Source organism: Mustelus asterias, chromosome 11, assembly GCF_964213995.1.
Source record: "Mustelus asterias chromosome 11, sMusAst1.hap1.1, whole genome shotgun sequence".
Taxonomy (NCBI): Eukaryota; Metazoa; Chordata; class Chondrichthyes; order Carcharhiniformes; family Triakidae; genus Mustelus; species Mustelus asterias.
Genome location: NC_135811.1, coordinates 25,287,571 through 25,313,097, shown reverse-complemented (window position 1 = coordinate 25,313,097; position 25,527 = coordinate 25,287,571). Strand labels below are relative to the sequence as shown.

Sequence of the window (25,527 nt, the reverse complement as noted above, 5' to 3'; positions counted from 1 at the left end):
CTTTCTTCCGTCGGGAAAAAGATACAAATGTCTGAGGTCACATACCAACCAACTCCAGAACAGCTTCCCTGCTGCCATCAGACTTTTGAATGGACCTACCTTGCATTAAGTTGATCTTTCTCTACACCCTAGCTGTGACTGTAATACTACATTCTGCACTCTCTCGTTTCCTTCTCTATGAACGGTATGCTTTGTCTGTATAGCGCTCAAGAAACAATACTTTTCACTGTATGCTAATACATGTGACAATAATAAATCAAATCAAATCATCACATCTGACTTGCGCCTTGTAAATGGTGGACAGGCTTTGGGGAGTCAGGAGATGAGTTACGCACTGCAGAATTTTTAGATTTTGACCTACTCTTGTAACCATGGTATGACAACTCTGAAGTTTAACCATTGTCCCTCTCATTCCATATGCACATATCTCCCATAACATGAGAAAGAGGAGGCTTGTCTTCCTGATGATGAAGTGGCACTTGATCTCACCTAGCAAACACTAGCTCGCCACACAATATTTGCACATTAGGCTAGAGGATGGGTCACTATGTGATGAATCATTAGGGTGTGCGTAGCGAAGCTGCAGAATCTTGTGTCCTCCCCCATGGTGAGTTTGATAGTGAGGAGCATTTAATCAGGCAGGATGGTGGCGTGTTTCATTAATGACCATTCAAGGGCATTATAATAATACAGCTACAGATATTAGACAAGCAGCAGGTGGGAGACTCGCCTTACAAGGAGCATGACAAGCACCTCCTGGTGTGTTTGCCTGCAAACCTTTTTGAAAGTGCTCAATATTTTACCAAGGGAGCCTACATCAGGAAGGGGAGAGGCCCAATGAGAGCCACACCCCTGCCTTTTCTATTGATCCTCTACCCTCTCCAAAACCTCTTTCTCACCACCAATCATCTCGCCCTGGTATCCACTGATAAATCAAGTCCTCAGGTGATTGGTTGTCACACCGGCAGCAATAGAGCTGCAGGTTATGATTGTCCAGCTACTCTCGGACATAAGGGCTTCTGCCCTGGGGATCTTTGATACTCAGCCACTGTCCTTCAAAGTGCCTGATTGGTACAGATCTGTACCTGCCCTAAGCAAGCCAAAGGCTCACTAATTCTCCAGCTGGTGGCTAAGACCTTCTTGAAGACTTCACACCAACAGCCAGATGCTAACTACAGGTACAGGTTCCTAGCTCCTTGGGAGTGGAGTCATAGGTGGACAGGGTGGTGAAGAAGGCATTCAGCATGCTTGATTTCATTGGTCAGAACATTGAATATAGGAGTTGGGACGAATTGTGGAAGTTGTACAAGACATTGGTAAGGTCACACTTGGAATACTGTGTACAGTTCTGGTCACCCTATTATAGAAAGGATATTATTAAACTAGAAAGAGTGCAGAAAAAACTTACTAGGATGCTACCGGGACTTGATGATTTGAGTTATAAGGAGAAGTTGGATAGACTGTGACTTTTTTCCCTGGAGCGTAGGAGGCTTAGGGGTGATCTTATAGAGGTCTATAAAATAATGAGGGGTATAGATCAGCTAGATAGTCAATATTCTTTCCCAAAAGTGGGGGAGTCTAAAACTAGAGGGCATAGGTTTAAGGTGAGAGGGGAGAGATACAAAAGGGTCCAGAGTAGCAATTTTTTCACACAGAGGGTGATGAGTGTTTGGAATGAGCTGCCAGAGGTAGCAGTAGAGGGTGGTACAATTTTGTCTTTTAAAAAGCATTTAGACAGTTACATGGGTAAGATGGGTATAGAGGCATATGGGCCAAATGCGGGCAATTGGGACTTGCTTAGTGATAAAAACTGGGCAGCATGGAGATCCCCGCCACCCCCCACCCGCCCACCCCCCCTCCACCCACTACAATACCTGTGGCAGGCGGGAAGGGAGAATTCCAGTCTGAATCTGTACAATTCTCACTTGATTGATTTGGAGCGTCTTACCTATTGGGGCTGCACGGTGGTACAGTGGTTAGCACTGCTACCTCACAGCGCCAGGGTACCGGGTTCAGTTCCAGCCTCGGTTGACTGTCTGTATGGAGTCTGCACATTCTCCCCATGTCTGTGTGGGTTTCCTCCGGGTGCTCCAGTTTCTTCCCACAGTTCAAAGATGTGCGGGTTAGACGGATTGGCCATGCTAAATTGCCCCTTCGTGTCAGGGGGTTGGGATAGTAAATGCATGAGGTTACAGGGGTAGGGCCTGGGTGGAATTGTGGCCAATGCAGATTCGATGGACTGAGTGGTCTCCTTCTGCACTGTAGGGATTCCATTGGAATGACTTTATGCTCGTGTTGACAGATTTTTAATCAGTAAGGGAATCAAGGCTCATGGTGATAAGGTGGGAAAGTGGAGTTGAAGGTTATCACATCAGATCAGTCATGATCTCACTGAGTGGCAGAACAAACTCGATGGACTGAATGGTCTACTTCTGTTCTTATAGAAACATAGAAACATAGAAAACTACAGCACAAAACAGGCCCTTCGGCCCCACAAGTTGTGCCAAACATATCCCTACCTTTTAGACCTACCTATAACCCTCCATCCTATTAAGTCCCATGTACTCATCCAGGAGTCTCTTAAAAGACCCTATCGAGTTTGCCTCCACCACCACTGACGGCAGCCGATTCCACTCGCCCACCACCCTCTGTGTGAAAAACTTCCCCCTAACATTTCTCCTGTACCTACCCCCCAGCACCTTAAACCTGTGTCCTCTTGTAGCAGCCATTTCCACCCTGGGAAAAAGCCTCTGAGAGTCCACCTGATCTATGCCTCTCAACATTTTATATACCTCTATTAGGTCTCCTCTCACCCTACCTCTCTCCAAGGAGAAAAGACCGAGCTCCCTCAGCCTATCCTCATAAGGCATGCCACTCAATCCAGGCAACATCCTTGTAAATCTCCTCTGCACCCTTTCAATCTTTTCCACATCCTTCCTGTAATGAGGTGACCAGAACTGAGCACAGTACTCCAAGTGGGGTCTGACGATGGTCTTATATAGCTGCATCATTATCCCCGGACTCCTAAACTCAATCCCTTGATTGATAAAGGCCAGCACACCATACGCCTTCTTAACCACCTCCTCCACCTGCGGGGCCGATTTTAGAGTCCTATGGACCCGGACCCCAAGGTCCATCTGATCCTCTACAGAACTAAGAGTCTTTCCCTTTATATTGTACTCCTTCATCCCATTTGATCTGCAAAAATGGACCACTATGCATTTATCTGGGTTGAAGTCCATCTGCTACTTTTCCGCCCAGTCTTGCGTCCTATCTATGTCCCTCTGTAACTTCTGACATCTCTCCAGACTATCCACAACCCCACCAACTTTCGTGTCGTCGGCAAACTTACCAATCCATCCCTCCACTTCCTCATCCAATTATGAAAATGACAAACAGCAAGGGTCCCAGAACAGATCCCTGGGGCACACCACTATTGACTGACCTCCATTTAGAAAAAGACCCATCTATACCCACTCTCTGCCTCCTTTGGGACAGCCAGTTCTGGATCCACAGGGATCCTTGGATCCCATGCCCTCTCACTTTTTCTAGAAGCCTTGCATGGGGGACCTTATCGAATGCCTTGCTAAAATCCATATAAACCACATCTACCGCTTTCCCTTCATCAATGTGTTTAGTCACATTTTTGAAGAACTCCACCAGGCTCGTAAGGCACGATCTGCCTTTGACAAAGCCATGCTGAGTTTTCTTGAGCATACTAAACCTCTCTAAATGCTCATAAATCTTGTCCCTCAGGATCTTCTCCATCAGCTTTCCAACCACTGAGGTTAGACTCACCGGTCGGTAATTTCCTGGGCTATCCCTATTCCCCTTCTTGAAATTAGGAATATGTCTTATGATCTTATGGTGTTGGATAGTGAGAAAGAAAACATCAATGCCAGGCATCATTTATAGCTCTTTAAATAGAATGGTGGTCCAGTACCTTTTACAGGTCACGACCCCACACTTACTTTCCAGAGATCCTTCCGGAGACAGCAAATTGGCGGGTTTGATCTGGGACATCTGGACAAAGAGGGTCAGCAGGCACCTTCCGGTAGCTGCTGCCAAGCATGTAGTTTGTGCCAGGTTTGTATTCAGTGTCAGGCTTGTAATCACCGCCAGGCTTGTAGTCACTGCTGGGTGGGTTGACACTCCTAGGTTGAGAAGCACTTCTGGGCATGCAGCCAATGTCACGCCTGTGGATACTGCCAGTGATGACCCGCTTCCGGCAGATCGCATGGGGACAGGAATGCATTGGACTACTGACGGATTGCCAGGATATCTTAATTTACTCCCATCTCACCTTCAAACCCACCCCAGTCTGTGAAAATTTCTCCCACAATAACTGCTTCCCATCACTGTGACCGTCAGAGTGCCGATGGACACCAAGCTCTGAACCAGCAAGGATTTGATGTTCCCTATTAGTTCATTAGAGATTAGTCCACCAAGTATTATTTTTCTTATTTTAGAGTTAAATCTTTAAAATATGAACATGAAACAGAAAATCACTGCAGTGCAGAAGGAGGCCATTCAGCCCATCGGGTCTGCACTGATAACAATCCACCCAGGCCCTATCCCCGTAACCCCATGCATTTACCCTAGTTAGTCCCTCTAAAGGGCAATTTAGCATGGCCAATCCACCTAACCCACACATCTCTGTTTCTAGCATTCTCTCTCTAGTTCCCGTGCACCAATTTACATGAAATTTGGGAATGTTTGTGAAAATAGTACTGCATACAGATAGCAGGGCTGGGGGGTGGTGGCGGGGAGCATATTGCATTGTTTAAGTGTTATATCATTTCTATTAAAGGGACAGTTATCTTCCACACCACAGCATTTGATAAAAAAGGATACGAGTAAATCAGTCTGAAATTGCTCAGTTTGTGTCACTGAGCTAACAGTTCAGTTTAAGCCTATCTCGAAACAAAATGCAAATATTAAATCAGCTAAGTATCTGCTTATCAGGCTGTAGGGGTTTCTCCTAATAAAAAAAATGTTACAGAGAAGTAATGAACCTTGGTCTAATCCTCAGCCTGTGTTGAGTTAGCTAATCTCAGCTGGGTAAATAGTAAAATTGAAATAATTGTCCCAATGTCCTTGGGCTATGGGAAAGGAAAAAAAATAATAATTCAACCGCTGAACATGAAGGAGTCATTTTTTTTTTGTTGGAGGTTCCATGTATGTGAATGTCAAATGATGATGGGATTAGACACAGCTGTGGTTTCCTCTGGTTGACTGGTCTAATAGCCCTGACTGCCGAGGTGATTTTGGCCAAACTACCAGTTGATTTCTGGCACCTGTGAAGCTGTAAAACCAGCGGGAATCACTTTTGCCAGAAAAGTATTGTAGAGACGTGAAATTCAAATGCTGGAAATGATACACAGGCGAAATGGGCAAAAGTAGAGTTCTGCATTCTTTTAATGCCTTCAAATAAATGCAAGACCAAAGTCAATGTTATAGCTAGACCTCAACAATGAAACCTCCCTGCGTGCCACCAACATGCATAGTCCAATGTCTTCATAGAATGACAACTAATCCTTATAACACATTTCTGGGATCACTGATATAAATAGATCTATGTAGCTGACTGTTCCGTGCCAGGTTAGGTGGATTGGCCATGCTAAATTGCCCCTTAGTGTGAGGGGTACTAGCTAGGGTAAATGCATGGACTTGTGGGGATACGCCCTGGGTGGGATTGTGCTCGGTGTAGACTTGATGGGCTGAATGGCCTCCTTCTGCGCTGTAGGATACTATGAGTTAACTTTTCAGAGTTAAAAGCAGAAATAGTTTTGCTCTGCTTTGTGAATTATTGATTGGTTTGCACTTGCAATATTGCAAAGATAATATTTAAATGTGTTCTCATCCTAGGGGAAGATCCTACAGGATTTGACGAGGACAGTTACCCAACATGGCTCGAAAATTCCTACGACAATAATGGTTTGTGAACAATGTTTTTAAACTTGTTAAATTAGCTTGTCGCTGTTTTGTGTCATTTAAAAATGGTGTATTACAACATGTTCTATGTAACTGAATATACATTCAAGTACTTAAATTTAAAGCAAGCAACTATATGATTTTGTAAAAGAACCGCAAAGCGAACATGGTTAACGTTTCGAGTCACCGGCTAGAATCTTATCTCCGTTCATGCCGGCAGGATTTTCCCATCCCACCGCAGTGAACGGAGATTTGGCTGGCCGCCAAATTCTCCAAACTCGCTGCCCTGGAAGTGTGGCGTGAACAGCTGGTAAGACTGCGTCACTGTGAGCCTTCTGAAGAACTGTAGAAGAGCCATCAGGACTTGAATCGTTAACTCTGTTCCTCTCTCCACAGATGCTGCCAGACCTGCTGAGTTTATCCAGCATTTTCAGATTTCCAGCATCCACAGTATTTTGCTTTTATGCAAAGTAAACATAATTTGTTCAATGTTTCTTATTTTATTCGCTGGTCAGATTGTCGAGGATATTGGTCTTAAACTTAAACCCACACCAGTTTGGAAGCCCTGAGGCTTCATTTCGTTTTCAGTGTGCCTACAGAGGAAAATGGCCTGCACATTAGATGGAAACTTCTCCTGAATGTCTGTGCCTCGATTGTTCCACCCAAATTTCCAGAACTTCTCAGTATTTCCTGTCAGTCACCTCCATCTCCACAACTAACACATTAGCATTTATTGTATTGGAACCTGTGGCTTTGTGGTGCTGAACTGCCCACTTTTACTTAGCTCTCAGTTGAAGCATTTTATTTGTATTCAGCATTGAGCTGCTGACCGACTGGAGTACGAGACCCATAGGAGAATTTGACCATCCCTACTAACAGTTAGGACGCCTCGAGAGAAGGAATGGCATATCCTCTGAGCATATCCTTGCCAACATCATGGAGGAGGAACAGGAGAGGTTGGAGGAAAGGAGAATGAGGTAGCATTTAAAGTTATGGTCAGCAGATATCACACCAGCAACAAATCCCCTGTCAAAAACTGATTACTGAATCAGTAAGAAGTCTCACAACACCAGGCTAAAGTCCAACAGGTTTATTTGGTAGCAAATACCATAAGCTTTCGGAGCACTGCTCCTTTGTCAGATGGAGTGGATATCTGCTCTCAAACAGTGCACAGACACAGAAATCAAGTTACAGAATACTAATTAGAATGCGAATCTCTACAGCCAGCCAGGTCTTAAAGGTACAGACAATGTGGGTGGAGGGAGCATTCAACACAGGTTAAAGAGATGTGTATTGTCTCCAGACAGAACAGTTAGTGAGATTCTGCAAGATCAGGGGGAAAGCTGTGGGGGTTACTGATAATGTGACATAAATCCAACATCCCGATTTAGGCCGCCCTCATGTGTGCGGAACTTGGCTATCAGTTTCTGCTCAGCGACTCTGCGCTGTCGTGAAGGCCGCCTTGGAGAACGCTTACCTGAAGATCCAAGGCTGAATGCGCGTGACTGCTGAAGTGCCCCCCCACAGGAAGAGAACAGTCTTGCCTGTCTGGATAATCCCAGCTTGAAAGGTTAATGATCCCACCAAGAGTTGAGAGGTGATAGAGACCACTACAATGAGGCACATAACTCTATCAGAATGCTTGAGACAAGCATCAAGGCCTTAAGGGGCATTTGAGCATTTGAGCTTAAAGCAAAGTTGCAGCATCGAAAAACAGCCTGGATTTGGACATTTTTTCAATGCTGCCCCTCGCTTCTTTAAATGCAGAAGTTTGTGAAGGAAAGCATCACAATAACCATCATTCAAGGACTCCTCAGTAACTGCAACAAGGAGCATCTAAACACACCCTGCTACTGAAGATATGTTATATTTCACACATTCTACCTTTGCCACTGCTGCCTTACCCCACTTACAAATGGAGGACCAGTCAAATTTAATTCATTACCCACCCTGAAACGTTACAATACCAAACCATTTTGCCGCTACATGCTGCTTAATGCTGCTTGTAGCTCTTCCTACCAGGAGATTGACTGTCATGGGTAGCCTTCATAGTATTTCACACTTGTCTGTCTTGTGCCATCTCCAGACATGGTCTGTAACTAGTCTTCAATTGCTCCGTGATGTCCAACATCAAACTTTGCCTGGACTGATTCTTCTCTCTACTGTACTACACCTTGCCCTGCAGAGCAGATCTCTGTAGCTTTTCAACTTTGGCTGAAATACTGATGTTTTCTTTTCTGAATGTCACTTTTTAAGAGTTCTTTTTACCCTTGCAGTTTCAAGCACCTATTTGTCTTGTGGGTTGTATATGAAATTTTAAGCATACATCCTAGCATCCACATTTCAAAGGCGAGTAATAAATCTGTACAAAATAAATACACCTTTTTTCTCCCTGAATTTAAATATCTCTCTTTCTTATTCTGATATAACTGCAAACCTCAGGGCCAGTGTCACAACAGATAGGTGGCTGATGTGCTAAATAAAAGGATAACGGAACAGATATTACACTCCTATTGTTACAACCTGATTGAGGAAAGAAAACGCTACTGGCTATATTTCTGAAGCTTGTGCTTGTAAAGCTGGGTCTGGTATTTCCTGCCAACCTAAGAGACAAGTTTCTCCAACCCAATATTATTCTACTGGGCAGCTGGTCACTGATCACATAAGGAGAGTTTGCAAAATGACAGTTGTCAAAGGAAGAAAAGACTTCCATTTACGTAGTGCCTCACATGGACCCAAAGACATTCAAAAGCTCTTCACAGCGGATGGATACCTTGTGAAGTGTAGTTACTGCTTGTGCAATATGGCAGCCAGTCTGAGTACAATGAGGCCCCACAAACAAATCTGAGGTAAATGAGCAGATTATTTGATCGGAATGTGGGTGCAAAGCATAGCAAGGGAATCTTCCTTGCCTTCAAGTTGCATCAAGGGATCTTTTACCTGAGATGGAAATCCCAGCCTTGTTTTCATATCTTGTCCAAGAGAGTGATCTCTCAGTCCTAAATTGCCCACCGCATTTCCTGAGGCTATGCTCCCTGGTTCTAGATTCTCCAGCCAAGGAAAACATCTTCCCTGCATCCAGTCCGTCCAGCCCTGTTAGCAGTGCTAACCACTGTGCCACCGTGCCGCCAAAACACCCAGCCAGTTACATAGGTGCTTTCCCAATTTACTTGGTGCTGAACACAAACACACAAATAGACACTCAAACACACAAACGCACACACACACAAACACATACACATCACACATACAAACAGACACTGAAACACATACACACACAAACGTGCACACACACATAAGCGCACATGCAAAGAGACACAAACACACAAAAATGCACACATGCACATACACACACACAGAAATGCACACGCACAAAACACACACAATCAGACAGAAACACACACACACACAAACACAGAAACACACAATCAGACCCAAAAACACACACACAAACACACACAGACACACATTAATATAGCTGAGCTGATTGGTTGAATTTAAAAGGGTTGAATTTAAAAGTTGGCAGGGATTAATTTGTGCAAAGGAGCTTGGAACAATTGCAGGGAGAGATGAGTGGATGTGTTAATGCCTTCCTCTTCCTCATCTTCATCACCCTCATACTCAATAAAGGTGGGATTCCAACTCTCATTCTCCCAGGCGATGATGGAGTACTGACATAGCACCCTGTTAAAGTGAATGGGGATATTAAGGTCGTGCATGCAAATGGCTGCTGATAGGGGATATATGATAAGATCCTTTCTTTAAGCAGACTGCAATGTGCAAGGGTGGTAGTGTAGCTTCTAATTCTAATCTTATAACGTGTCTCCCTGATAGTGTGGTGGAGTTATAGAAAATGAGAGCACTAGTCAAGCACAGGTAAGCATTACAATAGTGATTGTGTTGTTCTCTAGTCATTAATTTGGTGCCAGCATTTTGCCCCTGGCCGTGTCATCTCCCATTGCACTCTATCGGCTGCTTCTATTACAAGTAAAGCCTTGAAGTTGAGGTGCTCCCTCTGGATCTATATCTTTTATAAGCATTGTGCACTAGTTGCTTCTGCTACTGCTAACCTGTGAAGAAGGTAATTATCTCCCAGGCGATGATGGAGTACTGACATAGCACCCTGTTAAAGTGAATGGGGATATTAAGGTCGTGCATGCAAATGGCTGCTGATAGGGGATATATGATAAGATCCTTTCTTTAAGCAGACTGTAATGTACAAGGGTGGTAGTGTAGCTTCTAATTTTAAATAGTAAAAGTACGCTACTGCCCCAGGAACCTTATGAGCAAAAGGGAGAGATGGTGCATTATCCTGCTTGATTTGGTTTAAGTCATCAAATCTTTTTGCCACATGGTCATATAGAAACTAGAGCAGGAGTAGGCCATTCAGCCCTTCACGCCTGCTCTGCCATTCAGTGTGATCATGGCTGATCCTCTATCTCAATGCCATATTCCCACTTTCTCCCCATACCCCTTGATGCCATTAAAATCTAAAAAAAAACTATCTCTTTCTTGAATGTATTCAGTGACTTGGCCTTCTGTGGTAGAGAATTCCATAGTCTCATTATCCTTTGATGAAGAAAGATTTGCTCATCTGAGTCCTAAATTGTCCACCCCATATTCCGAGACTATGTCCCCTGGTTCTAGTTTCCCCAACCAAGGAAAGCATCTTCCCTGCATTCAGTCTGCCCAGCCCTGTTAGCAGTGCGAACCACTGTGCCACCGTGCCGCCAAAACACCCAGTTACATGGATGCTTTCCCAATTTACGTGAAGAAATTGTCTTTCAATATATATTGCCACAGGAGAATAATGCAAAATATAAAATAGTTGCAAGCCATTTGTACTCACAAAATGCAGAACAATGTTACTAAATCCAAACCTGGTGAAATTCTTTTCTTCTCCAACAACACTGCCGCCATTTCGTGATATTGACCAATATTTACCAACTGAAATAATTTATTTTACCAAGGGGATTCTACTAACAACTGATAAAAGTTGTGTAACAATTATGTTGCTAATGTTAACTAAAGCTACATTCTTTTAGATCCTTGCCTTTCAAATCCTTGTCGCAATCAGGGAACGTGCGAAACAGTATCTTCAGGTTACCTCTGCCGATGTCCCCGCCCATTTAATGGAAGGAACTGTCAAAAAGGTAATAATGTTACTATCGTACAATAATATTGATCTAATGGAATGCCTTAAAAATGTTAACATTTCCCAAGTTACATAGAATTAATGAGTAGTGCTTGTATAGAACACTATGCTTTTTCAATGCTCCTCCCCCAACCTTAGCCAGAAATAGGGTTGGGATAGAGAACTCAGCAGCCTGCAAGCCCTTCCAAGCTATAAAGTATTAGAGTCATGAAGGTTTACAGTATAGAAACAGACCCTTCAGCCCAACTTGTCCATGCCGCCCAGTTTTAACCACTAAGCTAGTCTCAATTGCCTGCATTTGGCACATATCCCTCTATACCCGACTTACCCATGTAACCGTCTAAATGCTTGTTAAAAGACAAAATTGTACCCGCCTCTACTACTACCTTTGGCAGCTCATTCCAGACACTCACCACCCTCTGAGTGAAAAAATTGCCCCACTGGATCCTTTTGTATCTCTTCCCTCTCACCTTAAACTTATGCCCTTTAGTTTTAAAGTCCCCTACCTTTGGGAAAAGATGTTGACTTATGTTGCAGCACATTGATGCTCCAACCTTCTTTGCACTTCACCCACTGAAAACAGATCATAAACATATGAAGCATTCATATCAAGACAGAAATTCACCAAGGTTAAATAAATAATTCAAAATGTCAAAAAATAAATCGAAATAGTTTCTTATATGTATGCACATTGTATAGAATGATAATATCCACAAGACAGTGGCTGGGATTTTCCAGCGTCTCCCACTAGCCAGATCTTCCGGTCCCGCCAAAGGTGACTCGCCTTCCCCCTGCCACAGCGGGTTTCCTGGTGGCAGAACGGGCGAGCCACGCAAAACGCTGCAGACTTCGGTAGAACTGGAAAATCCCTCCAGCAGCCAATGATGAGCCACCTCCACCACTGGGAAACATGCCATGGGGGAATGGAAAATCCCGTTCATCAGCGATACTATTTGTAATTGTTTATTGTTAACATAGCATGGATAAAATAACGTTTAATCGTTCATACGCTGATTTAAATCTACAAGGTGCATGAGCAATAACTGAATGCAGAATGTTACCAGAGGTGTTGTATTTTTGTTGCAGTAAATGATCCTTGTAAGAAAAATCCATGCAAAAATGGAGAGTGCGTTATCCAGCCCAATCCACCATACTATAAATGCAAATGTAAACACCCATATGTACCACCATCGTGCAAAAAAGGTAAGGCTCAACACTATTCATTATTATGAGTATCTAATCTTTTGATATTTAGAAATGATGGACAAAATATTCGACTTGCTATCTCCCATTCACAGTTCATGGCTATATAGTGATGAGTTTTCATGGGAAAGCAATGGGCAGGTTGGCAGCATGTTGTAACATTGACAAATGGAAAATATAATTGATGGGGAGGCAATGGCCTAGTGGCATTATCACTGGACTATTAACCTAGAAATTTAGCTAATGTTCTGGGGACCCGGGTTCGAATCCTGCCACGGCAGATGGTGGAATTTGAATTCATTTTTTAAAAATCTGGAATTAAGAGTCTGATGATGACCATGAAACCATTGTCCATTGTTGGAAAAACCCATTTAGTTCACTAATGTCCTTTGGGGAAGGAAATCTACTGTCCTTACCTGGTCTGGCCTACATGTGACTCCAGAGACACAGCAATGGGGTTGACTCTCAACTGCCCTTGGACAACTAGAAATGTGCAATAAATGCTGGCCAGCCAGTGACACCAATGTCCCATGAATGATTTTTAAAAATCAGACCACTGGTGAAACAGGCTGCCAGTCCCCTACCAACCTTTGTCTGCCGCATAGTAAAAGTGAAAAATCAGCCATTATTCAAGGAAGGGAAGAGAGATAAAGCACAGGCCAGTCTAACATTGGGGTGGGGACGTTATTGGAAACCATGGACCATTCACGCCCCGCCATCACTGCCAGCGAGAACAGAGAATTTGTTGCTCAGCCAAGTCTCCGTTCACTGCAGCGGGACTGGAGAATCCGAGCTGCCGACGAGGTTGGAGAATCCAATCCCATAATCAGGGACAAAATGAACTTTCATTTGAAAAGGCCTGGGTTAATCAAGGATTTCATTAGATTTAATTTGATTCATTATTGTCACATGTATTAACATACAGTGAAAAGTATTGTTTCTTGCACGCTATACAGACAAAACATACCGTCCATAGAGAAGGAAATGAGAGAGTGCAGAATGTAGTGTTACAGTCATAGCTAGAGAGTGGAGAAAGGTCAACTTAATGCAAGGTAAGTCCATTCAAAAGTCTGACAGCAGCAGGGATAAAGCTGCTCTTGAGTCGGTTGGTACATGACCTCAGACATTTGTGTCTTTTTCCCGAAGGAAGAAGGTGGAAGAGAGAATGTCCGGGGTGCGTGGGTCCTTAATTATGCTGGCTGCTTTGCCGAGGCAGCGGGAAGTGTAGACAGAGTCAATGGGTGGGAGGCTGGTTTGCATGATGGTTTGGGCTACATTCATGACCTTTTGTAGTTTCTTGCGGTCTTGGGCAGAGCAGGAGCCATACCAAGCTGTGATACAAGCAGAAAGAATGCTTTCTATGGTGCATCTGTAAATGTTGGTGAGAGTCATGGCTGACATGCCAAATTTCCTCAGTCTTCTAAGAAAGTAGAGGCGTTGGTGAGCTTTCTTAGCTATACTGTCGGCATGGGCGGACCAGGACAGGTTGTTGGTGATCTGGACACCTAAAAACTTGAAGCTCTCAACCCTTTCTACTCCATCCCCATTGATGTAGACAGGGGCATGTTCTCCTTTACGCTTCCTGAAGTCGATGACAATCTCCTTCATTTTGTTGACATTGAGGGAGAGATTATTGTTGCCACACCAGTTCACCAGATTTTCAATCTCATTCCTGTATTCTGTCTCGTCATTGTTTGAGATCCGATCCACTACGGTGATGTCGTCAGCAAACTTGAAAATCGAATTGGGGGGGAATTTGGCTGCACAGTCATAGATATACAAGGATTATAGTAGGGGGGTGAGAACACAGCCTTGTGGGGCACCGGTGTTGAGGATGATTGTGGAGGAGGTATTGTTGCCTATTCTTATTGATTGTGGTCTGTGAGTTAGGAAGTTCAGGATCCAGTCACAGAGGGAGGTGCTGAGGCCCAGGCCATGGAGTTTGGAGATGAGTTTCATGGGAATAATAGTGTTGAAGGCTGTACTGTAGTCAATAAACAGGAGTCTGACATCGGTGTCCTTGTTATCTAGGTGTTCCAGGGTTAAGTGCAGGGCCAGGGAAATGGCATCTGCTGTGGACCTGTTGCTGGGATAGGCAAACTGTAGTGGATCCAGGTAGTCCGGGAGGCTGGAATTGATTCGTGCCATGACTATCCTTGCGAAGTACTTCATAATGATGGATGTCAGAGCCACCGGCCAATAGTCACCCCTGAACCCCATACCCTGACCTCCCTAACCGCTGTCCAATTTACCTCACATGCTTACTTTCTCCCTGGCTTCTCAGATTATGACAATGATTACCACTTCACAGAGGTTCTGGCCCAACATTTCAGGTTGTGACCTTTCATCATTCCCTATTTTCTGACTTGTTTTTCTCATGCATATTCCATTTAATGATCATTTATCTGGGGACTATTTATACCACCTCGTCCTTCTAGTACCTTTTGACTATATGATTGTTCTTCCTTCAATTTCCTTGTAGCTTTCTAATGCCTAACTATCATCCAAGACATTTTCACATCCTGCATTGTTAAAACTTGTTGCAGATTGACTATTTCATAGAATCCTACAGTGCAGAAGGAGGCCATTCGGTCCATCAAGTCTGCACCAACCACAATATCACCCAGGCCCTGTTCCTGTAACCCCACATATTTACCCTGCTAACCCCCCTGACACTAGGATCAATTTAGCATGGCCGATCAACCTAACCCGCACATCTTTGGTCTGTGGGAGGAAACTGGAGCACCCGGAGGAAACCCACACAGACACGGGGAGAATGTACAGACTCAACACTGGCAGTGACCTGAAGCTGGAATTGAACCTGGGTCCTTGGCGCTGTGAGGTAGCAGTGCTAACCACTGTGCCACCGTGCCACCCACTGCCACCTTGGTTAAACAGCAGACCCTGGACTTCCATCTGTTGCTCTCTCTTCTCTCTTCATTTTGTTCAGTCCTATTAAAGTTTTTGATCACCCTTCCAAGTTTCTAGTTCAGATAAATGGCCTATGTTTCTCATGTGAAAGTTTCTCTATGCGGTTTTTGATGGATCACTATGCACTTCCGAATTTTTCTCATTTTTCTTTTTCAGATTTTCTGTAACTCTTTTCCTCTCAAATAATTAATTTTGAGCATTATGTCTTTCCAGCAACCTCACCATGTAATCCCAATCCTTGTAAAAATGGCGGAACTTGCAGGTCTGGGAAAAAGAAAGGAACCTTCACGTGCAGCTGCCCAGCATTATTCAAAGGGGAACTCTGTGAAATCGGTAATATTTCTGTTTGCACTAGCTGTCACTGATAACCCAATATAAATCTATTCAGGGTCGATCAGTTAAGCCATTTCCATTACAGTTACTTCCATCCACAGTGAGATCATATACACACACTGTTCCAACCTCTTAACATTGAATTATGTTTCAGAAACTGGTAACTATTTGTAGAAAATTAATTTTGGTGAATGGTATTATATAACCCAGTAGTCCCACTGGACTTTAGTCACACAGACTCCATACTCAGGAATTTCTTCTCCAACTTTAATTCACTCCAACTCTAAACTGCTGTTTAACCAAGGTGGCAGTGGGTGGCATGGTGGTACAGTGGTTAGCACTGCTACCTCACAGCGCCAAGGACCCAGGTTCAATTCCGGCTTCAGGTCACTGCCAGTGTTGAGTCTGCACATTCTCCCCGTGTCTGTGTGGGTTTCCTCCGGTGCATTTAGAGATATGAGGGTAATTTTCAACTTCATGCTTGAGTCAAAAAAGCCACAAAGATGATTGGAAAAGTTCAATGAAATTTGGAATCCTTAAGAAATTAGTCCAGCTTGTCACAGTTAAAATTTCATTATATTAAACATGTATGTCTCCTGAAGTTGCCTGCCCGCGCTGGCAAATCAGACCACAAGGCTGTGCTCCTGCTCCCGGCTTACAAGCAAAAACTAAAGTAAGAAAATCCTATAAAGAAAGTCATGCAATGTTGGTCTGAAGAAATGGATGATCTCCTACGGGACAGCTTTGAGTCGGTGGACTGGTGAACATTTAAGAACTCAGCGACCAACCTAGATGAGTACACCACTACAGTAACAGACTTCATTAGTAAGTGCATAGAAGACTGTGTGCCAAGGAAGCAAATACAAATGTTTCCGTACGGTAAACGATGAATGAACAGGAACATCCACTGCTTACTGAAGTCCAGGTCTAATCTGACCCTGTCCTACTCAAGAAATCCAGATGCGATCTACAGAGAACCATCAAAGATGCCAAGATATAGTCCCGGACCAAGCTGGAGTCCCAGGCTAGCCACATAAACATAACATGCTACAAGGTGAAGACATGTAGAGTCACTGGCAATAATGCTCCACCCCCCAATAAGTTTAATGCATTATATGCCCCATTTTGAGCAAGAGATCAGAAAGAGGATGTCAGCCACCCCGGAAAAGTCTTCCACCTTGGTGGAACTGGTATCCGGGGTCACCTTCTTGAAAGCTAGCCCACGGAAAGCAACTGGCCCAGGTGAGATATCCGGATGAATACTCAGATCCTGCGTGGACGAGCTGGCGGGGGTATTCGCAGACATCTTTGGCCTCTCCTTACTCTGATCTGAGGTCCCTACTCACTTCTAGAAGACGACCATCATTCAGGATTTTGATCCAGCAACAGTGAAGGAATGGCAATATAGTTCCAAGTCAGAGTGGTGTATTTTGGAGGGAAAGTTTCAGGTGATGGTATTTCCATGTGCCTGCTGCCCTCGATCTCTACCTCTTCAGGAGTTAGAGGTCGAGGGTTTGGAAGGTGCTGTTGAAGGAGCCTTGGTGAATTGCTGCAGTGCATCCTATGGATGGGACAAAGTGGTGGAGGGAGTGAATGAAAGTGAGTGGATTGCCAATTAAGTAAGCTGCTTTGTCTTATGTTGAACTGCATGAGTGTTGTTAGAGCTACACTCATCGAGGCAAGTGGAGAGTATTTCTTAACACTTATTACTTGTGCCTTGTAGATGGTGGACAGGCTTTGGGAATCAGAAGATGAGTTACCCACTGCAGAATTCCCAGCCTATGATCTTTTATTGCATTTATATGGTTGGTCCAGTTAAGTTCCTGGTCAATGATAAACACCAGATTGTCAATGGTTGATGAGTACATGGCGGTGATGCCATTGAATATCAAAGGGAGCTGGTTCATTTCTGTGTTTTTGGAGGAAGACTTTGCCTGGCACTTGTGTGGCACATTTATCACTTAGCAGCCGAAGCCTGGATGTTGTCCAGCTCTTACTGCGTGGAAGCACAGACTGCGTCAGCAGCTGAGAAATTTGGAATGTAACTGAACATTGTGAATCACCATTGCACATCCTCACCTCTGACCTTATCATGGAGGGAAAGTCATTGATGAGGAAGCTGAAGGGTCAAGGACACTGCCCTGAACACCTCCTGCAGAGATCTCCTGATAGTGAGACAATAACAAACATCTTCCTTTGTGCTGGGTAGACCTCCAACCAATGGCAAGTTTTCACCTTGATGCCCACTGAATTCAATTTTGCCAGGCCTCATTGATGCCACACTCAGTTAAATGCTGTCTTGATGTCAAGCACAATCACTCTCATCTCATCTTCTTAAATTCAGCTCTTTGGACATGTTTGAATCAAGGTTGTAATGAGGTCTGGAACTAAGTGGCCTTGGCAGAATCCAAATTGAATATCAGTGATAGATTGCTATTGAGCAAATTCCACCTGATAACCACTGTCACTGACACCTCAGTCACTTTGCTGATGATTGAGAGTGATCTGATGGCACAGTAATTGTTCAGATTGGATTTTTCCACGTTTTATGAATAGGACGTATCTGGCCAATTGCTCACATTGTTGGGCAGATGCCTGTGTTACATCTGGATCGGAAAATCTTGGCTAAAAGCTTGGCTTGTTTTGGAGCATATGTTTCAGTACTAACATTTGGGATGTTGGAAGTATCCATGATAGTCCTTGCTATATCCAAGCCTTCAACCATTTCTTCCTATCATGGAGTGAATTGGATTGGCTAATGACTGGCATCTGTGATGCTGGGGACCACTGGGGGAGGCCGAGATGGATCATCCACTCGGCACTTCTGGCTGAAGATGGTGGCAGATCCTTGTCTTTGTACTGATGTGTTGGGCTCCTTCATCTTTGAGGATAGGGATATCTGTGGAGCCTCTTCCTCCAGTTAGTTGTTTAATTGACCACCACCATTCATGACTGGATGTGGCAGGACTGTAGAGTTTACATCTGATCCATTAGTTATGGGATCATTTATCCTGTCTATAGCATCGATGCCAGCCATGAGGTTGCAGATATTTCTGGTGTTGCTGAGGGCCCACATAGAAGTTCACAGATGTCCAACTTTAAACTGATAGATCTGTTTTGAATCTATCCCATCCAGGATGCTGATAGTGCCATACAAGGGGAGGCAATGGTTTAGTGGTATTATCGCTAGACTATTAAAAGAATTCAGCTGATGATCTGGGGACCCGGGTTTAAATCCTACCATGGCAGATAGTGGAATTTGAATTCAATAAAAAATATCAGGCAACCAGGGATGGGCAATAAATGCTGGCCAGCCAGCAATGCACATGTCCCACAAATGAATAACAAATGACAACACAATGGAAGGTGTCTTCAGTGTGAAGATGGGACTACATCCCCACAAAGACTGTGCAAGGTTACTCCTACAACTACTGTCATAGACCTGCAACAGGTCCAGTATGGCAGATTTGTCCCTCATAACACAGTCAACTCAGTCAGTCGTGATACTACCACGGTTTTCTTGATGACAGACATTGAAGTCCCCACCTGGAGTACATTTTGTGCTCCTATCACCCTCAGTATTCAAAGTATTGTTCAACTTGGAGGAGCACTGATTCATCATTTAATGGAAGGCGGTAGGTGGAAACCTTAGAGGTTTCTTTGCCTGTGTTTTACCTGATGCCACAAGGCTTCATAGTGTTTGGAGTCAATGTTGAAGACGCCCATGGTCACTTCTTCCTGACTGGATACCACTATACTGCCACCGCTAGTGGGTATGTCCTGTCCCACTTACTGGAATGATACTGGAGGAGTCTGGGACAATGGATGTCTACTATGATTTGGTAAGTAAGACTATTAAGACTAAGGTTAATTTAGCATGGCCAATCAATTTAACCTGCACATCTTTGGACTATGGGAGGAAACCGGAGCATCCGGAGGAAACTCACGCAGACACAGGAAGAACGTGCAAATTCCACACAGACAGTGACCCGAGGCCGGGAATCGAACCCGGGTCCCTGGCGCTGTGAGGCAGCAGTGCTAACCACTTCGCCACCATGCCACCCCATCTCATTCATCTGGATCTCTTTATATACCAGATTTAGCCATCACTTTATAAACCAATTTAGCTCAATAACAGAAGATTGATGTTTTGGCGTTCTTCAAATCTTTTTGTGTTCCCAGTGACTATCAGGGATAGATTTATATTACACTTGTCTCTGTTGAATTTAACAATTTTGCGGTTATGCTTCATACTTAAAATAATGCTATCTGCACAATTACTTTCCAAAATTATTTAGACCAACATTTCAAACGCCAGAAAAGGTCTTGCTTATATTTCATTGTTTTTTGTGCATTTCTTTTCTTAGTGCCAAATGATTGTTACAATAGCAATGGTTTATCCTATCGGGGTCTTGTGAAACAAACTGAACAGGGGAAGATGTGTCTATACTGGAGCTCTAACCTGCTGCTAAAGGAAGCCGTTGGGACTCATATGGAGAATCCGGGCAAATATGGAATTGGTGATCACAACTATTGCAGGTACTGCAGTGATAAAACATAGATATATATGGGTAGGTTGTATCCACTGAGTTAAATGATGATAGATTTTTAAGTTTGTATTTCGAATTTAAAACTAACTTTGTTCTCTAAACTTTTGAACCTCCTGTCTATCAGATAGTAGGTTTGTTGTGAGTTCAACACGTATTAGTAACTGAAATGGCGGACTTCTCAGTATACATTGCTACCAGGAGAATGAGATTAGAATTTGGAAATCTTAAGGAACAAAAGAAAATCATCCAGTTATTTCGATATATTCAGAATGGCACTTCAGTTCTCCAAATTAGCCACAAATGCATTTGAGCATATTAGGTAGCTAAATAAAATTGTATTTTGCAATTTTGTTTCAAACAAGTTAAATACCCATTTATCACCCCTATCAGCAAACCAGAATTGAATAGTTTGGCAGGTGCAGTTGCTGAGAATGAGGGTTCGTAGGCTGTATCTTCCTCTGAGCTCAGGAAAACCCACTTGTGCGTTCTCGTGGCTCACAAACTGCACGCCCAGCACACGTTGCAAGCCATTTTTGTCTTCTCACAGTGCAGTTTGTGCTGGAGTGCGTGAGAATTGTGGGTGTGAATGTGGGTGCACTTTGGTTCTCCATCTCAGCTCCTAATGTTTAAAGGTCACACCCATTACCTCCCACACCCCCACCCACCTCTCTATGCCAGCCCATACCCCCTCAGATTGTTCATGCCACCTCTACACCCCTTATGTCGCCTCCATAGCCACTCACCCAGTTGAAATACATGACATCCTCAGATTCTATGCAATATCAATGGAAAATAATTTTACATTCCCTGGGCAAAAAAATCCTCTCAGCATCCAATAAAAGCCACCATATCATTGATAGTGAAGGAGAATGCACAAAAATGTGCAAAAAATGTAATACTTATAATTCTATTAGCTTGTGACCACAAATTAGAAACCACATCAAATGGATAATTTGGTGTTACAACTTCTTGAAACTGTCATTCATGCTCAGGTGAATGGCACACCTACTGAGCTGAAACCCATTCACAATTGAAACTCAGCCAAGCATTCAGAAAGATAACAGCTGTCCAAACAACAGATTACTCTCTGGGAGGAAGTAACAGCAGGTGCTCATTGCAATTTCAAAGCCGAGTACCTATCAATCAATGTAAAGGAGCAGGTGTTTGGATTTTTTTCAGATGTAATTTTTTCCCCAAGTGTTAAACTAGTCTTCTTTTATATCAGCCAGAGCTGATATAGAAGCTCTGGGACAAAAGATGGCAGCATAAACTGACAGGGCATTTTGTAACATTTTTCATTGTATTATGATGCTTTCTCCATTGGAAAAGTACTGTTACACATCTGAACAAACACACAAGGCTGGTCAATGTAAAAGTCAACTTAACTTTAAAAAACAGATTCCTATGAGGAATCATTGAATTAAAAACACATCCATGTTACAATACAGCATCTAAGTAGTGATATTTGAAGTCCATGAAAACATTTTGCACTTAGCTTGAAAAATGTTCCCAACCCCTAAGCAAGATTTCCATTTTCTTGAAACTCTCAAACCTCATATTCTTCCAAATGGAGTTTTAAAACCCCGCATACCAAATGGAAATGTTGTAGGAACATATCTAACATTCATCCCCCATTAAAAATGAGGAACACAACTTCAGCAGGGGCAGGCATGCTTTTTTCATACCAGGCATTCATGACCTGCAAAAATGTCAGAGGAAAATGGAAGGGGCCAGAATTGTGGAGGAAAATTGGATTTATTCAAACAAAATGTGGCCATTTGTGCAGCAAAACGAGCCTCCAGTCCAAGACAAAAACTCACCTATTTGAACAAACAAAAAGTAGTAATTTGCAACACAATCATCAAGATTAGCTAAGGAACACTGAATAGTTCCAAAAGAGTAAGTACGTTAGTCCAGCAATATAAATGTTACTTATAGTCACTTGGTGTTTAAGCTATTTATCTTGCACTCAATTTTACCAAATCTCAAAGGGAACAACAATTTATACTGTATAAGAAAACGGTGCTGATTGGATGGCAAGTAGACCCTGATTGGTAGACATGTTGATAAGCACCAGGGGACAGTGAACTGACAAGTTTTCCTTTAAGTTCATACCAGGCAAGTCAGCTATGATTGATCAAGGTATTGCCATGAGAAATGAACCATGGAATGGCTGTTGTATTGTTGCAAAATATGCAAAATATTAGAGTGGCACAGTGGTTAGCACTGCTGCCTCACAGCACCAGGGACCCGATCTTGTGTCACCATCTGTGTGGGGTTTGCACATTCTCCCCCTGTCTATGTGGAGTTTGCATATTCTCCCCGTAGCTGCGTAGGTTTCCTCCGGGTGCTCAGGTTTCCTCCCACAGTCCAATGATGTGCGGGTTAGGTTGCTAGGCCATGCTAAATTGCCCCTTCGTGTCAGGGGGATTAGCAGCGTAAATATGTGGGGTTACGCGGATAGAACTTGGTTGGGATTGTTGTCAGTGCAGGCTCGATAGCCTGCACTGTAGGGATTCTATGAAAACAAGTGGGCATGTTCTTTCTGTTTGCAAATGGCAGGGCCACGTGTCTGAATATATGTAGCTTCTGATTGTTAGTGGAGCTGGAGTGGGCAACATGGCAACAAGTTCAGCATTAAATTCAGAAGGTAAATTTTACTCACGATGCCCTAAATGGTGGTGTTATCTACTTTTGCTGTGGTGGGTAAATATGAGAGATGCACAGAGAATGTCTCAAACTGCATTTATGTCTAGAATACAGTTCGCAAGTGAGGAAGGCACAAAGAGGGAGAGAAGGATTAGGTGCAGGAAGACATACGTATGTAGAAAGAAGAAAATGAGGGTTGAGGTGGTAACTGCATGGTATTGCATGGGATGCCTGTTATATGCCCCTCTTAATATTAATTTCCAGTGAAGCCATTGGAATTGCATATCTAATAGGTAATATAACAAGGGGCCAATATATCACCCAGTTTGCACAATGCTCACATTTGTACTCTGGGGTTCTGGACTGTGGCGATTAGGGGAATTTCACAGTAACGTCATTGCAATGTTAATGTAAGTCTTACTTGTGACTAATAAATAAACTTTACATTTACTTTACTTTTTAATAATTGCTGCAGGTTTCAGCTCCAGAGGTGAATTCAAATGGATGTTATGCAATGATAGGGGCAATATGCAGCATTCTCAAGTTAACATAATTAAAAAGTTGTGGTTGTAATCCAGTACACCTTCGGAAAACAATATTTTAGAAAATCCTTACATCCTTTTCCCTGAAGGCATTGTCTGTATATATTGTTTCAAAGATAAATGACAATGGTTGGGTAGAATAAAAAAAAACTATATTGTTTATTTCCAGAAATCCTGATGGTGATGAAAAACCTTGGTGTTATTTTAGGGAGAAACGTGATAAATTAAATTGGGATCATTGTGCCATTTCTCCCTGTGCTGCAGGTATGTACAATCTGTTGCATCTGTTCTATTAGTTAATTCATATAGATGTTATCCTGGTCTTACAGAATAAACGATAACTACACAGCAATATTACAATCTTTGATGCAATTAATGCTTTGCTGTTTAAGGCTGAAGTGCTAAAAGTCCAATTCGAACTGCTTTACATTGAGAGATAGAAACAATTTGAAACGCTTGCGATTTTCCCATGTCAGCTCCATATATTGAAGGATGGGGGCAGTAGTAAGTGAGAGGATTTGATCAAATCCTTTTCAATTTTGCTCAGAGGCATGGCCAGGGCAAAGGGATTTATTTTCTTCTACCGACAGTCTCAGATCTTTAGATTCTCAATGTGTATCTGGGTGTCTACCTGCTCTACCATATTTGTTTATTTCACGGTGGCACAGTGGTTAGCACTGCTGCCTCACAGCACCAGGGGCCTGGGTTCAATTCTAGCCTCAGGAATGACAGCGTGGAGTTTGCACATTCTCCCCATGTCTGCGTGGATTTCCTCCGGATGCTCTGGTTTCCTTCCACACTCCAAAGATGTGCAGGTTTGGTTGATTGCTAAATTGCCCCTTAGTGTCAGGGGGATTAACAGAGTAGATGCATAGGGTTAAGGGGATAGGATCTGGATGGGATTGTTATTGGTGCAGGATCGATGGCCCAAATAGCCTATTCCTGCACTGTAGGGATTCTACGGTTCTGTATGAAATGTTCTTGTCAGCTGGTAACATTGAGTGGAAACCAGCTTAAACCACCTGCCTTACGCAAGTTTATGACTTGAGAACTGCATATCTGTACCTTTTCCATGAATCATGCTAAAGTTCATGACAATTAAAGAATATAATAGACTGCTGGAAAAGCGACAACTTGCAATCATGTCACAATGGCAACAATCTTCTAGATACTCCTCAATTATTTTCCTTCAGAATCAACTAGTCATCTAATAGCACTTTTCAATCTTCCTTTCCATAAGTGCAGTGATTTTCTTGCTAGAGTAAGGCATTTCTGGTGTTGTCAATGAGGAAAGCACTTTGTCTTGCATTGCATCTCATGCTGTTCCCACTCACCAAAGCATCAAAAACGAGAAGGCGCAGATTTAAAGTGATTTGCAAAAGAAGCAAATGTGATGTGAGAAAAAACTTTTTCACACAGTGAGTGTTTAGAGTCATAGAGGTTTACAGCATGGAAACAGGCCCTTCGGTCCAACTTGTCTATGCCGCCCTTTTTTTTGAAACCTCTAAGCTAATCCCAATTGACCGCATTTGGCCCATATCCCTCTATACCCATGGTTCGGGTCTGAAATGCACTGCCTGTAAGTGTGGTGAAAGCAGGTCCAATCAAGGCATTCAAGAGGGCATTTAAATAGAAACAACATGCAGGGGTACGGCAGGAGAATGGCACAAAGTCATGATGCCTGTTGGAGAGCCAATGCAGACATGATGGGCCAAACGACCTCCTTCTGCACCATATCAATTACTGTGATTTTGTATTTGATGAGCAATTTAACAGAACATGTAATTTCTTCTGTGAGTTCAAAGACAGCTGGATGCATGCTTGTATCTAACTCCCAAGTGGTCTGAGCTGATTGAGTTTGGATTCTCTCAAAGTAAAGCTACATCAGCATAGTTACAATTACTGTATTTTTTATATATATATGTTTATTGAAAATGTTCTTATATTTTACATTGCAAACAAACACAGATACAGATCCACATGGTGCTCGCGTGTACATTCCAACGCGACTGGGCACAGGGCTCCCTGTAGCCAGGGGGCAAACTCCTGGTACCCCGGCACCCACCCCACCCAAGTCCCGTCTAACTGCACTGGTAATGATGGTAATATTATAAAAACAAAAAGGCAGAGGAACGCTGCTGGAGAACCAACTGAGCACCCAAACAGCCCAGGCTATAAACTAGAGAGCAGAGAAAAGAAAGAGAGACAACAAGGGAGAGAGAAGAAAGAG

At 43.2% G+C, this 25,527-nt stretch overlaps 1 protein-coding gene across 1 annotated transcript in view; it reads left to right on the top strand.

Annotated features, from left to right (window-relative positions):
* LOC144500420 (factor VII-activating protease-like) overlaps window positions 1–25,527 on the top strand; it is a 42,959-nt gene that overhangs the window by 9,042 nt on the left and 8,390 nt on the right. Inside the window, exons 3-8 of the mRNA XM_078223279.1 lie at window positions 5,869–5,937; window positions 10,980–11,087; window positions 12,176–12,292; window positions 15,437–15,556; window positions 19,924–20,095; window positions 23,467–23,561. Of these exons, the coding sequence (XP_078079405.1) occupies window positions 5,869–5,937; window positions 10,980–11,087; window positions 12,176–12,292; window positions 15,437–15,556; window positions 19,924–20,095; window positions 23,467–23,561 (681 nt within the window). The remainder of the gene's footprint in view (window positions 1–5,868; window positions 5,938–10,979; window positions 11,088–12,175; window positions 12,293–15,436; window positions 15,557–19,923; window positions 20,096–23,466; window positions 23,562–25,527) is intronic.